Source organism: Bos taurus, chromosome Y, assembly GCF_002263795.3.
Source record: "Bos taurus isolate L1 Dominette 01449 registration number 42190680 breed Hereford chromosome Y, ARS-UCD2.0, whole genome shotgun sequence".
NCBI classification, from domain to species: Eukaryota; Metazoa; Chordata; class Mammalia; order Artiodactyla; family Bovidae; genus Bos; species Bos taurus.
Window position 1 is genome coordinate 51,300,145 of NC_082638.1, and position 12,985 is coordinate 51,313,129.

The window sequence follows — 12,985 nt, forward strand, 5'->3', positions numbered from 1 at the left end:
CAAATAACTATCTCAAAAAGTTGTAAAGATGCGCAACAGAACAAACTTATAGCGATAAGAAGGAATGCAATTAATAAAGAATGAAAAATGAATATAATAGAGAAGAAAATATTGTAACAAAACCAAGACTTTATTCCCCCATATGACTACTAGGAGACTTCCAGCAGAACAGAGCATTTTAAAAAGACTCTGTAAAGGGCCCAAAAAGAACTATTTTAGGCTTTGCGAATATGATCTTTGACGACTGATCAAGTTTTCAGTCATAGACAATAACCAAAGGAACTGGTAAGTCCCTGTTTCAACTTTAAGGACACCAAAAATTGAACTTCACACAATTTTCACGTCAGAAAATAATATGCTTTTCGGTTTTCCTCAGCCATTAAAAAGTGTAGGCTCTAAAATTAAAAAAAAAGAAAAAGAAAAAGAAGTAAAGCTCATTCTCAGCTCACTAGGCTGCTGCTAAGTCGCTTCAGTCCCGTCTGACTCTGTGCGACCCCATAGACAGCAGCCCACTAGGCTCCTCTGTCCCTGGGATTCTCCAGGCAGGAATACTGGAGTGGGTTGCCCTTCCCTTCTCCAATGCATGAAAGTGAAAAGTGAAAGTGAAATCGCTCAGTCGTGCCCGACTCTTAGCGACCGCATGCGCTGCAGCCTACCAGGCTCCTCCGTCCATGGGATTTTCCAGGCAAGAGTACTGGAGTGGGTTGCCGTTGTCTTCTCGGCTCAGCTCACTCTAGCTGTGCAAAATCGGGGGCAGGCTGCCCTGCATTGAGCAAAATGGAATTCCAAGAGAAGGGGCTTCAAGATCCAGGTGTACGGTCAAGGTCAAGTTTCTTAAGCAAGGGGCAGGTCACCCCTGAGGGCTGTGAGTGCTAGACACCATCATTGAAGTCCCCTGGTAGACTCGGAGGTCGTTCTCAGCCCTGTGCCCTGGCGACTGTGCAATCTATTTTCTTTTTTCCCCTTTGGTGAGCTGCGCAATCTTGACAGACCCAAGACACTTCAGATTCAGGTTCAGCCTGACTACGCCCCCAGCAGTTGCCTCCAGAGGGGGCCACCGCGCGCGCATGCGCGGAACTCGGCCTAGCGGCCAATCCGATTGCAGGCGTCAACACCTGGCAACCAATCGTCCTTGGCAGCGGACACGCCGGCAGTTGAAGCGGCGTCCCAGGCCTGAGGAGGCATTGTTCCCTCGGGCCTGCCTCCTCAGACTTAACCCAGGGACTGTTTAGGTGCAGGTGAGCTGCCGGCAGTTCTGGCATCGCCGCCCACGGGGACCGGTAAGGACTGGGGCCTGGTGCGGCCAAAGCGGTGCCAGAGTGCCCAGGGAAGGGTTTCTCAGATCCCCAATCTGGCGGGGCCTTGCTCGGCGGGACGGCCTCTGAGGGCCAAGGGAGCTTGAGGCCGGGCCTACAGGCCCCAGGCCCCTTTCGCCCTCTCCCCTCTCTAGTCTGGGTGGGAGCAGCTCTCCAGCAGCCTTCCTGTCCTAGGGGTGGGACAAGCCAGCTCGCGGAAAGGGCCTGTCATGCCCCCAGCCCCCCGCCCCTCCCAGGTCTCCTGTGGAACTTAATATATTTAAACACACACACATATACAAATCTTCACGCGGGTTTATGACTCGGGCCCAACCCGGTTCTGCAACCAGACACAGTCAGGCGGGCACAGCAAAAAAAAAAAAAAAAATCAATCTAGTGGCCTCTCCACTGCCGCGGCGCTTTGGTCGTTTTCCTGTTTGCTCTGCCTCTCCTCGGACTCCAGGGCTGCCCCTGTCCCTGGGGGCCCCGAGATTCAGGCCTTTGGTTCGGAAAGGTGGCAGATGAGGTATTTGTTTGTTTGTTTGTTTGTTTGTTACTGAGAGAAGGGAGGTGGGAGGAAGAAGCTCAGGGAAGAGGAGTTCAATCACTTGCTCTGGTTGAGTGTGAGACACCTGGTCAGCATCTGTAGGGTAGGACCAGGTAGGGCCTGGGGGATAGAATGTTTCAGGAAGAGGTGACTCACCCTGACCTTTCCCTCTGCCCGACCCCAGGATGTGACCTTCTCCTGCCTGGGAAGGGCACTCAGGTTTTCAATGTGCCCCTGAGGTAAGGTGACAGACATTTTTACAATAAGGAACAAAGTTGTGTCTTTCTTGCCTTCCGTTTTTCTCCTTTCATTCATGGGCTGACATGTTGCTGTGGAGAGAGAGTTCTCCTGGGGATTAGCTGACCCTGATTGCGGGTGGTGACTTCAGGGCAATCATGGTTTCAGGTCACTCTGAAGCTCTCTGAGTTGAAACATTAAAAGCAGGCAGGGAGGCTACTGGCTTGCTTTCTCCTGCATTCTTGAAAGAAAAAAAAAGTAAGAGCACCATGGGTTTTAAGCTGTGTAGAGCTGACTCCTACCACTTGGTGAGGCTAAAATGGGGCAATGCACATATCCTAAGGTTTTAGCTACAAAAGCAAAGTAATGAAGGTATGGGAATTCCCTTGTGGCCTGGAGATTAGGATTCTTGGCTTTCACTGCAGTGGTCTGGATTTAACTTCTGGTCAGGGAACTGGGACCCCACAAGCCAAGCAGCACGGCCAAATGAATAAAGTGGTTCATTCAAAGAAAATGTGTTGTGATTTAACATGTTTACATGGGATTACTTGCTCATTTTTGCACCTGTAAGAGCTTTATTTCATTAAGTAATTGAACTCCACTGGATGGGGGTGGGGGAGCATCTGAGTTCATTTCATGCCAGTAAACAAGATGATAGGTAGCTTTATGCCCAGCAACTTGTGCCTACAGCTCTGTTGCATAGTTATCTATTGCTGGTACAGCTTTGAACTTGACAGCATGTTTGGTTTTGGTCACAACATGTGGCTTCATAGGATATTAGTTCCCCAACCAGGGATCGAACACAGGATCCTGGCAGTGAGAGGGCTGAGTCCTAATCAAACCACTGGACTGCCAGGCAACTCCTGTTTTTAGGTGTTTTGGTTTGTTTTGTGTTTTTTAAGTTTTACCATATTTATAGGAGAACTCTTCTGTGTGTAAGTATGATGTGAATGATATTATACCTCGAACTGTTTGTGTTGTACATATTATCTCAAAATTGAATAGTTTGAAAAAACTTACACTTGATATCTATTGGTCTAGAATCCAGTTGGGTAGTTTAGCCTCAGGGTCCCTCCTGAGGTGGTAGTCAAGCTTTTATCTGGTTTGGCAACCTCTGAAAACTTGGCTTATTGAATGTAGGTTCTCTTACTTGGCTGTACTCATGAGGCCTCAGTTCCTCCTTCTGTGGGCCTCTCCAAGGGGCTGCTCGTGTGGAGGCTGCTGTCTTTTCCCAGAATGAGTGATTCAGGAAAGAACTTGCATCCATTATAAAGTGCAGTCTTTTTTCAGACGTTACACATCTTCACTTCTGTATTTGCTTAGTCTCACAGGTCAACCCTGTGATAGTTTGAGAGAGAACTACATAGGGGTGGGAATATCAGGACATGTGATTCACAGGGTCATCTTGAAGGCTGGTGACCATACCCATTAATCCACCATGACAGCCTTTCTGCATATGATCTCAGTCTTGTTACTGTGAGCAAATTATTTGGCTTGTGTTCACTTCTTGTGTGCTGCTGCTTCTGCTGCTAAGTCACTTCAGTCATGTCTGACTCTGTGCAATCCCATAGACAGCAGCCCACCAGGGTCCCCCAGCCCTGGGATTCTCCAGGCAAGAACACTGGAGTGGGTTGGCATTTCCTTCTCCAATTCCTGAGAGTGAAAAGTGAAAGTGAAGTCTCTTAGCCCTGTCTGACTCTTCGAAAACCCCAGGACTGTGGCCTACCAGGCTCCTCCGTCCATGGGATTTTCCAGGCAAGAGTACTGGTGTGGGTTGCCATTTTCTACTCAATTCTTGTTTATTCAGTGATATTCTAGCAAGTCTCTTCTTTGTCCTGGATTAAGTTTTCTGTTTCTCTGGACGGTTCCCATCAGCAAACAGACTGACTATAATGTCACCTCTCATTAAAAACTTGTCTTTTGTGACACATCCTGCTTCTGCTTTTTTTTATTTTATGTTTTCTTATTATGGACTTCTGCAGAGTTGTTTGTAGAATTTTTTATCTCCATTTCTCTCATTTTCCTTTAAATCCACTCTTGTCAAGGTCACCAGTGAATTCCAAATGTTTAACTCAGTGGTCAATTTTTATTTTTTTTTATTTTTAAAAAATTTTATTATTATTATTATTATTTTAAATTTACAATATTGTATTGGTTTTGCCATATCAACATGAACCCGTCATGGGTGTACACGTATTCCCCATCCTGAACCCTCCTCCCACCTCCCACCCCATACCATTCCTCTGGGTCATCCCAGTGCAGCAGCCCCAAGCCTCCTGTATCCTGCATTCAACCTGGACTGGTGATTCATTTCGAATATGATATTATACATGTTTTAATGCCATTCTCCCAAATCATTCTCCCCTCCCTCTCCCACACAGTCCAATACACTATACATCTGTGTCTCTTTTGCTGTCTTGCATACAGTGTTGTTGTTACATCATTCTAAATTCCATATATATGTGTTAGTATACTGTATTGGTGTTTTTCTTTCTGGCTTACTTCAGTCTTTATAATAGGCTCCAGTTTAATTCACCTCATTAGAACTGATTCAAATGTATTCTTTTAAATGGCTGAGTAATACTCCATTGTTTATATGTACCATGGCTTTCTGATTCATTCATCTGCTGATGGTCATCTAGGCTGCTTCCATGTCCTGGCTATTAGAAACAGTGCTGCGATGAACATTGGGGTACACATGTCTCTTTCAATTCTGGTTTCCTCAGTGTGTGTGCCCAGCAGTGGGATCACTGGGTTGTATGGCAGTTCTATTTCCAGGTTTTTTTTTTTTTCTTATTTTTTTTAAGGAATCTCCACACTGTTCTCCATAGTGGCTGTATTAATTTGCATTCCCATCAATAGTGTAGGAGGGTTCCCTTTTCTCCACACCCTCTCCAGCATGTATTGCTTGTAGACTTTTGAATTGCAGTCATTCTGACTGGCATAACATGGTACCTCATTGTGGATTTTGATTTGCATTTCTCTGATAATGAGTGATTGTTGAGCATTTTTTCATGTGTTTGTTAGCCATCTGTATGTCTTCTTTGGAGAAATGTATATTTAGTTCTTTGGCCCATTTTTGATTGGGTTGTTTATTTTTCTGGAATTGAGCTGCAGGAGTTGCTTGTATATTTTTGAGATTAGCTGTTTTTCAGTTGCTACATTTGCTATTATTTTCTCCCATTCTGAAGCCTGTCTTTTTACCTTCCTAATAGTTCCTTTGTGGTGCAGAAGCTTTTACGTTTAATTAGGTCCCATTTGTTTATTTTTGCTGTTATTTCCAATACTCTAGGAGGTGAGTCATAGAGGATCCTGCTGTGATGTATGTCGGAGAGTGTTTTGCCTATGTTCTCCTCTAGGAGTTTTATAATTTCTGGTCTTATGTTTAGATCTTTAATCCATTTTGAGTTTATTTTTGTGTATGGTGTTAAAAAGTGTTCTGCTACTGCTGCTAAGTCACTTCAGTCGTGTCCGACTCTGTGCGACCCCATAGACGGCAGCCCACCAAGCTCCACAGGCCCTGGGATTCTCCAGGCAAGAACACTGGAGTTGGTTGCCATTTTCTTCTCCAGTGCATGAAAGTGAAAAGTGAAAGTGAAATCACTCAGTCATGGCTGACCCTTAGCGACCCCATGAACTGCAGTCTTCCAGGCTCCTCTGTCCATGGTATTTTCCAGGCAAGAGTACTGGAGTCAGGTGCCATTGCCTTCTCCAAAAAGTGTTCTGCTTTCATTCTTTTACAAGTGATTGACAAGTTTTCCAGCACCACTTGTTAAAGAGATCGTCTTTTCTCCATTGTATATTCTTGCCTCCTTTGTCAAAGATAAGGTGTCCATAGGTGTGTGGGTTTACCTCTGGGCTTTCTGGTTTTTTTTCCATTGATCTATATTTCTGTCTCTGTGCCAGTACCATATTGTCTTGATGATTGTGGCTTTGTAGTAGAGCCTGAGGTTGTTATTTTATTTAATTTATTGGCAGCCTTTATTAGAGCAGTTCATTTCCTCCTCCCTGGGGAAAAAAAATGTTTCATTTGGATTATAGAATGCTTGTCTTTCCTGCTTCTCTTCTATGTAAAGTTCTTCCAGATACAATGTGTGACCTTTGTGTCTGGCTTTATTCAGATGCCATGTTTTCTTTTCAAATATTTATTTATCTAGCTATGTGGCATGTGGGATCTTAGTTCCTAGCCCAGGGATGGAACCTGTGCAGAGTCTTAAACACTGGATCTCCAGGAAAGTCCCCTAGTTTGTGTATTTTCAAGATTCATCCATTTCTTGGCTGTATAGCAGCACATTTTTTTTTTTATGGCTGAATATGGTATATCAATATGGTATGTGGCTTACCTGTAGTCCATTGTGAGCATATACCACCATTTATTTATCCATTCATCAACTAATGGATAATATTTGGATGGTGTATTCTTTGTGGCTATTGTGAATAATGTTGCTGTGAACACTGTTTTTGCATGGACTCAACATTTTCATTTTTTATGGATATATACAAAAGAGTGAAATTTCTGGATCATATGGCTACTCTATATTAATTTTTGAGGTACTGACAAACCACTTTTCCAAAGTGATTGTACTATTTTACAGCAATTACATCAACAATATATGAAGATTCCTTTTCTCCACATCCTCTGCAGCACTTGTTATTATTCCTCTTTTTGATTACAGCCAACCTAATGGTAGGAGAAGGCAATGGCATCCCACTCCAGTACTCTTGCCTGGAAAATCCCATGGATGGAGTAGCCTGGTGGGCTACAGTCCATGGGGTCACTAAGAGTCAGACACGGCTGAGCGACTTCACTTTCACTTTTCACTTTCATGCATCGGAGAAGGAAATGACAACCCACTCAAGTGTTCTTACCTGGAGAATCCCAGGGACAGGGGAGCCTGGTGGGCTGCCGTCTATGGGGTCGCACAGAGTCAGACAGGACTGAAGCGACTTAGCAGCAGCAGCAACCTAATAGGTGTGAAGTAGTATCTCACTGAGACTGATTTACATTTTGTTACGGGCTTCCTTGGTGGCTCAGAAGGTAAGATGTCTGCCTGCAATGCAGGAGACCTGGGTTCGATTCCTGGGTTGGGAAGATCCTCTGGAGAAGGAAATGACAATCCACTCCAGCATTCTTGCCTGGAAAATCCCATGGATGGAGGAGCGTTATAGGCTACCATCCATGGGGTCGCAAAGAGTCGGACATGACTGAGTGACTTCACTTTCTTTCACTTTCAATCATGTTAAGCAGTATTTTTTGTGATTGTTGGCCATTTGCATATCATATTTGGTGAAAAGTCCATTCAAATTATTTTCCTGGTTGTTAGATTTTTTTTTTAATTGTTGTAAAAAACCCAAACATCTAACTTAAATTTTTACCATTTTAACCATTTTTACGTGCTAAGTATTTCACACAATTTCATCAGCCTTTTTGGAGAAAGAAATGGCAGCCCACTCCAGTATTCTTGCCTGGAGAATCCCATCGACAAAGGAGCCTGGTGGGCTACAGTCCATGGGGACACAATGAGTCATACACGACTGAGCAACTCACACAAGTACACACACACACACACACACACACACAGAGTCACAGTGTTGTTTTGTTGTTGTTGTTGTCATTTTTTTAGCTGTTCTATGCAGCTTAAATGACAGTTTCCTGGTTGAGAATCATACCCAGGCCCCTAATAGGAAAGTTTGGAGTCCTAACCTCTGAAATATCATGGAATTCCTTATCACATTGCTATGAAATAGATCTCTACACCTTTTCATCTTGCAAAATTGAAACTCTGTACCCATCACCTGTCCCATTAAACAACAACTCCTCTTTTCTTCCCTGTTTCCATGGACCCTGGACTCCATCATTCCACTTTGTTCCTTTCTATTGCTTGACTATATTAGATATTTCGTATAAGTGGAAACATACACTTTTGTCTTTTTTATGACTGGCTTATTTCCTTTGGCTTGATGTCTTAAGTGATCATGAAGTTGTAGCTTGGGGCAGAATTTCCTTTATATGGCTTAATAATGTTCCATTATATGTATGTATCACATTTGATAGATGTTTAGATGCTTCCACCTCTTAGTTGTTGTGATTAGTGCTGCTTTGAGCATGGCTATGCAAATATCTCAAGACCCCATGTTAACTTCTTTTGAATTTATATTCAGAAGTGGAATTGATGAATCATGTGGTAGTTCTATTTTTAATTTTTTGAGGAGGCTTTAGACTGTTTTCTGTAGCAGTTGCACCATTTTAAAATCTATCCATAACACACAAGGTCCAGTTTCTGTACATACTTGCCAAGAGTTTTCCTTTCCTTTCCTTCCTTTTACCTTTCCTTTCCTTCATATGTAAACACACACACATGCACGAACAATTTTTTTCATATCCTTTCCCATTACTGTTTATCACAAATTATGAATATAGTTCCTTGTGCTACACAGTAGGATCTTTTTTTATCTATTCTATATATTAACATTATAGTTTGCATCTGCTAGTCACCAGCTCCCAATCTATGCCTCCCCCACCCTTCCTCTCTTGGTAATCACATAGTCTGCTCACTATGTCTTTGAGTCTGTTTCTGTTTCACAGATAAGTTCATTTGTGTTATAGTTTATAGTCCACATGTAAGTGATACCATATGATATTTGTCTTTCTCTTTCTGACATCCTAAGTATTATTTTTAATGCTAATGTAGAGTCAAGTGTTTACTTGACTTCATTTTCAGAACATTTGTTGCTACTGTATAGAAATGTGATTGACTTTTAAAATATTTATCTTATATTCTTCAAGCTTTTTATTAATTCTAATACCTGTGGTTTCTTTGGGATTTTCTATATATAAAAGTATGGTATCTCCAATATACTTTGACTTTTTCCTTTCCATTCTGAAGGCTGTTTTTTTGTTTGTTTGTTTGTTTGTTTTAAGCAACAACAACAATTCCTTTTTCTTACCTGATTGCTCTGGTTATAGAACTGCCAGTATAATATTGAACCAAAGTGTGGAATAGACTTCCTTATGTTGTTCCCAATCTTATAGGGAAAGCTTTCATTGTTTCATTATTAAGTATGATTTAGCTGTGGGTCGTTTACAGGTACCCTTTGAGAAAGTTCTCTTCTGTTCTTAGTTATTAAGTGGTTTACTTTAACCCCTATTATGAAAAGGTGCTAGATTCAGGGAAATGCTTTTTCTGCAGGCAGATGTGTTTTTTGTCCTTTATTGTGTTAAAATGGCATAATGTCGATTGACTTTCATATAATGAACCAACTTTGCATACCTCCATAAATCCCACGTGATCATGGTATATAATCTTTTTTATATGTTGTTAGGTTTTGTTTGCAAGTATTTTGTTGAGGACTCTTGCATCTGTATTCATACAGAATATCCGTTGTGTGTGTGTGTGTGTGTGTGTGTGTGTGTGTTTGATGTCTCTGTCTGATATTGGTATTAGTGAAATACTGTCATGACTTTGCCTGATATGTGGGGAAGAGAAATGTGGAATGAAGGATGAAGCATTGTTGGATTTAAGTTTAGTCAGGATTAGAGGAAGAAATTTAGGATGTATAAGTGTGGCTTTGGGGGTGAGATTATCAAGAGAGTTCATTCTCAATTTTCTAGGCCTGTGTTAAGTGCTTGACATTGAATTATGCTGTTTGTTAACTGTGTATAGATACTTTATATTTGAATTTGCTACCTATTTTCTGTATTAACATTTATGAAATTAGTATGTGTGAATCAGTTGTAATGTGCATTTAAGATAACTTTTTTTCCAATTTTACTACAAAACAAGATGCCATTAAATAGCTGACGCTTTTTAAAAAGAGCTTAACCTTAAGTCTAAGAAATAAGCATGTTTGTCTTTAAGCTGCGGAAACACATTTAAAAGTTATAAATTTGCCCAAAAAGATGCAGCTGGTGTGTGATTAACTTAGAATTCCAGCTTAATCTTCTTTGACTCCAAAGTCCATGTTTCTAAACACTGTACAATAGTGCAGTTGTAAAAATACTCGTGCTTTACATGTGATTTCTCCTAATGATCAGTGGTGGTATTCGGTTTTTTCTTTTTCTTTCTTTTTTTTTTACTTAGAAGAGATTAAAATCAACATGGAACAAAGCTATTATTCTTGAGTCATGTAGACTTGTAGTCATAGGTTATTCATCTTTCATTTAGTCTCTTTGATGCTCAGTATCTTTATTTGTAAGATAAGGGTGTTTATAACTACCATAGAGTTTTGGAGATAACCAAATAGCACATTTTTCTGTACTTAACTAATATGTAGTATATTTATACCTAGGTGGCAGTTTATTTAAAGGAAGCACTGGGACTTGTGGTCACACCCTCCAAGAACAAAAAAGTATTTAAAATATGGAACCACCATGGATGTCATGTGAAGAAGAACAAGAGCCAGAACCACAGAAAAGCGAGGGAGAAACCAAACTAGTAAATGATGAAGATGCTGAACTCATCTTGGTTGGAGTGGAACATGTACATGAGGATGATGATGTGATCTTTGTTGGGATGACCTCAAATTCAAAACCAGTCATTTCAAACATACTGAACAGAGTTACCCCAGGTTCTTGTTCAAGGAGAAATAGGTATGGTCACTTCAGGAAAGATAATGCTCAGAAATTACAGCCTGTTAGTCATGTGACTCCTACATCAGAAGCAAAGACTGTCTTGCCACTTTCTGTCTCTGAATCAAGATCAACAGATAGTCCTGTTATTATTGAGCCTTTGTCCAAAGCGGATTCTAAAAATATTTCACCACAAATAATGCCTAATAGCTTTTCAGAGTTATGTTCTCCTTTGATTACCTTCACAAGTTCATTGCAGCATCCAGTAGAAACAGCAGTTTCTGCAGGAGATATGGATAAAAGTCCTCGTGTATCAAAGCGACTTTCCACTTCTGAAACAAATAGCACAAGTCCCAAAAGGCCTACACTCAGTGATGGAGTTATAGGAGAACATTCTTTAGCTTTGTCCCTTTCAGGTACTTTTCATACAGTGACTACTCAGCAAAGCACACCAGACAGTGTTCATAACTCATTAAGCCATGTTCAGAGTGGAGAACCTTGTCCAACAGCTTTTCCAAAGGACAATGTTCATTGCAAGCCTGTAAGTCCTGTAGGGGGAAATGTATTGACAAAAACTGACTTTCCAAGTGTATCAAGTCAAAATAAGTTTGCTGATCCCACAGAAGGCAATCTGATTGTGTTACTTCGTGACTTCTACTATGGACAGCATATAGGAGATGGGCAGCCAGAACCAAAAACTCACACAGCCTTTAAATGCCACAGCTGCTTGAAGGTTCTAAAAAATGTTGAGTTTATGAATCACATGAAGCACCATTTGGAACTTGAGAGGCTGAGAGGTGACAGCTGGAAATACCACACCACCTGCCAGCACTGCCACCGCCAGTTTCCTACGCCCTTCCAGCTGCAGTGTCATATTGAAAGTGTCCACACTTCCCAGGAGCCCTGCACAGTCTGTAAAATCTGTGAATTGTCCTTTGAGGCAGATCAGATTCTCTTACAGCACATGAAAGATAATCATAAGCCTGGTGAAATGCCCTATGTATGCCAGGTTTGCAGTTACAGATCATCATTCTTTGCAGATGTGGATGCACATTTCAGAGCATACCATGGTAACACTAAGAATTTACTTTGCCCCTTTTGTCTCCAAATTTTTAAAACTGAAGCACTATACATATGTCATTATAAACAGCACTGGGCAAAGCGTTTTCACCAGTGTTCCAAATGTCGGCTACAATTTTTAACTTGTAAAGAGAAAAGGGAGCACAAGACCCAGTGTCATCAAATGTTTAAGAAGCCTAAGCAGCTAGAAGGATTACCTCCTGAAACAAAAGTTGTTATTCAGGTATCACTGGAACCCCTTCAACCAGGATTGGTGGAAGTAGCATCCATTACTGTGAACGCATCTGATTCTGAACCATCACCCCCCAAATCTAAAAGTAGGAGGTCAAAAAAACCCGGTTAAGTCTACTTTAAGTAAGTCTGAAGCAAGTATTTCAAAGTTATAAACTCCATTAAAAACAAAAAATTCAACTATAGCATTATTCAATAATAAATACAGAGAAACCAATGCGTAATTTATGTGTTTTTGTTTTAAATACATGAAGTATAGTTTTGTTTGAATATTGAGATGTTATTTAAAAATATATTACCTGTTTTTCATACAGTTGTCTTAGCACTAAAAAGTATGTGTGCGTGTGTGTGTGTGAGAGAGAGAACGAGAGAGGTGGCGAAAGGAAAAGTAACAGCCTATTTTGGTATTTCATGTTATTTGTAAGTTTGAAAGCTCTGCTATACGTATAATCTGTAGAGTGTTTTAGCAACGTAATTTTCAACTGTTTTCATGCCTTGACTATCTCAATATTAACTATATAGACAGATTGGAATGGCTTTGTTATTGTATGTTCCCTTGTGCTGCTGAACTCTCCGAAGTGCCTCTGTTGTGCTGATCTAAGATAACCTGGCTCCAAAAGCCTGGTGTGGAGAAGTTGATGGAGAAGCTATGATGTGAGTTGGGACCAGACATGGGATTTAGTCAGTGGAGAGCTGTGGCTTCTTGTCCCATTGGAGGAAGAGGTATGCATTCCCTCCAGGCATGGAGCCAAGGCAGAAGGAACACTGTCTCAGAGTGTCTTTACCTAGCCCAGGGACATCTCAAGGAAGCCAACCATTTAAATGCCTGTGTTTGGTGAGAGGCCCCTGCAAGCATCAAGCAGGCCCTGTGTTATCATTGACTGCAGTTGGGGAAGCGGAGATAGTTAAGAGAATGGGACCTGGTTCCTGTGGACCTCCTGTTGAGTGATCAAAAGGGGAATTTGATTCATTCCATCCCCTTTCCCATTTGGCTAGCCTTTAGTCACAGTGAAGTAGCCATATCTG

The 12,985-nt window shown here is 41.4% G+C and overlaps 1 protein-coding gene across 2 annotated transcripts; it reads left to right on the top strand.

Moving 5' to 3' along the window:
* The first annotated feature begins 1,112 nt into the window (after window positions 1-1,112).
* LOC132344707 (zinc finger protein 280B-like) lies at window positions 1,113-12,176 on the top strand. Of its 2 annotated transcripts, none has more exons than XM_059884351.1 (2): window positions 1,113-1,280; window positions 10,369-12,176. In XM_059884351.1, exon 2 carries the CDS (start codon window positions 10,440-10,442, stop codon window positions 12,069-12,071), a length of 1,632 nt encoding a protein of 543 aa, XP_059740334.1. In that variant the 5' UTR covers window positions 1,113-1,280; window positions 10,369-10,439; the 3' UTR covers window positions 12,072-12,176. The 2 variants fall into 2 exon arrangements, with proteins under 2 accessions (XP_059740334.1, XP_059740335.1); XM_059884352.1 differs by having other exon boundaries at window positions 1,113-1,238.
* Window positions 12,177-12,985: the final 809 nt, after the last annotated feature.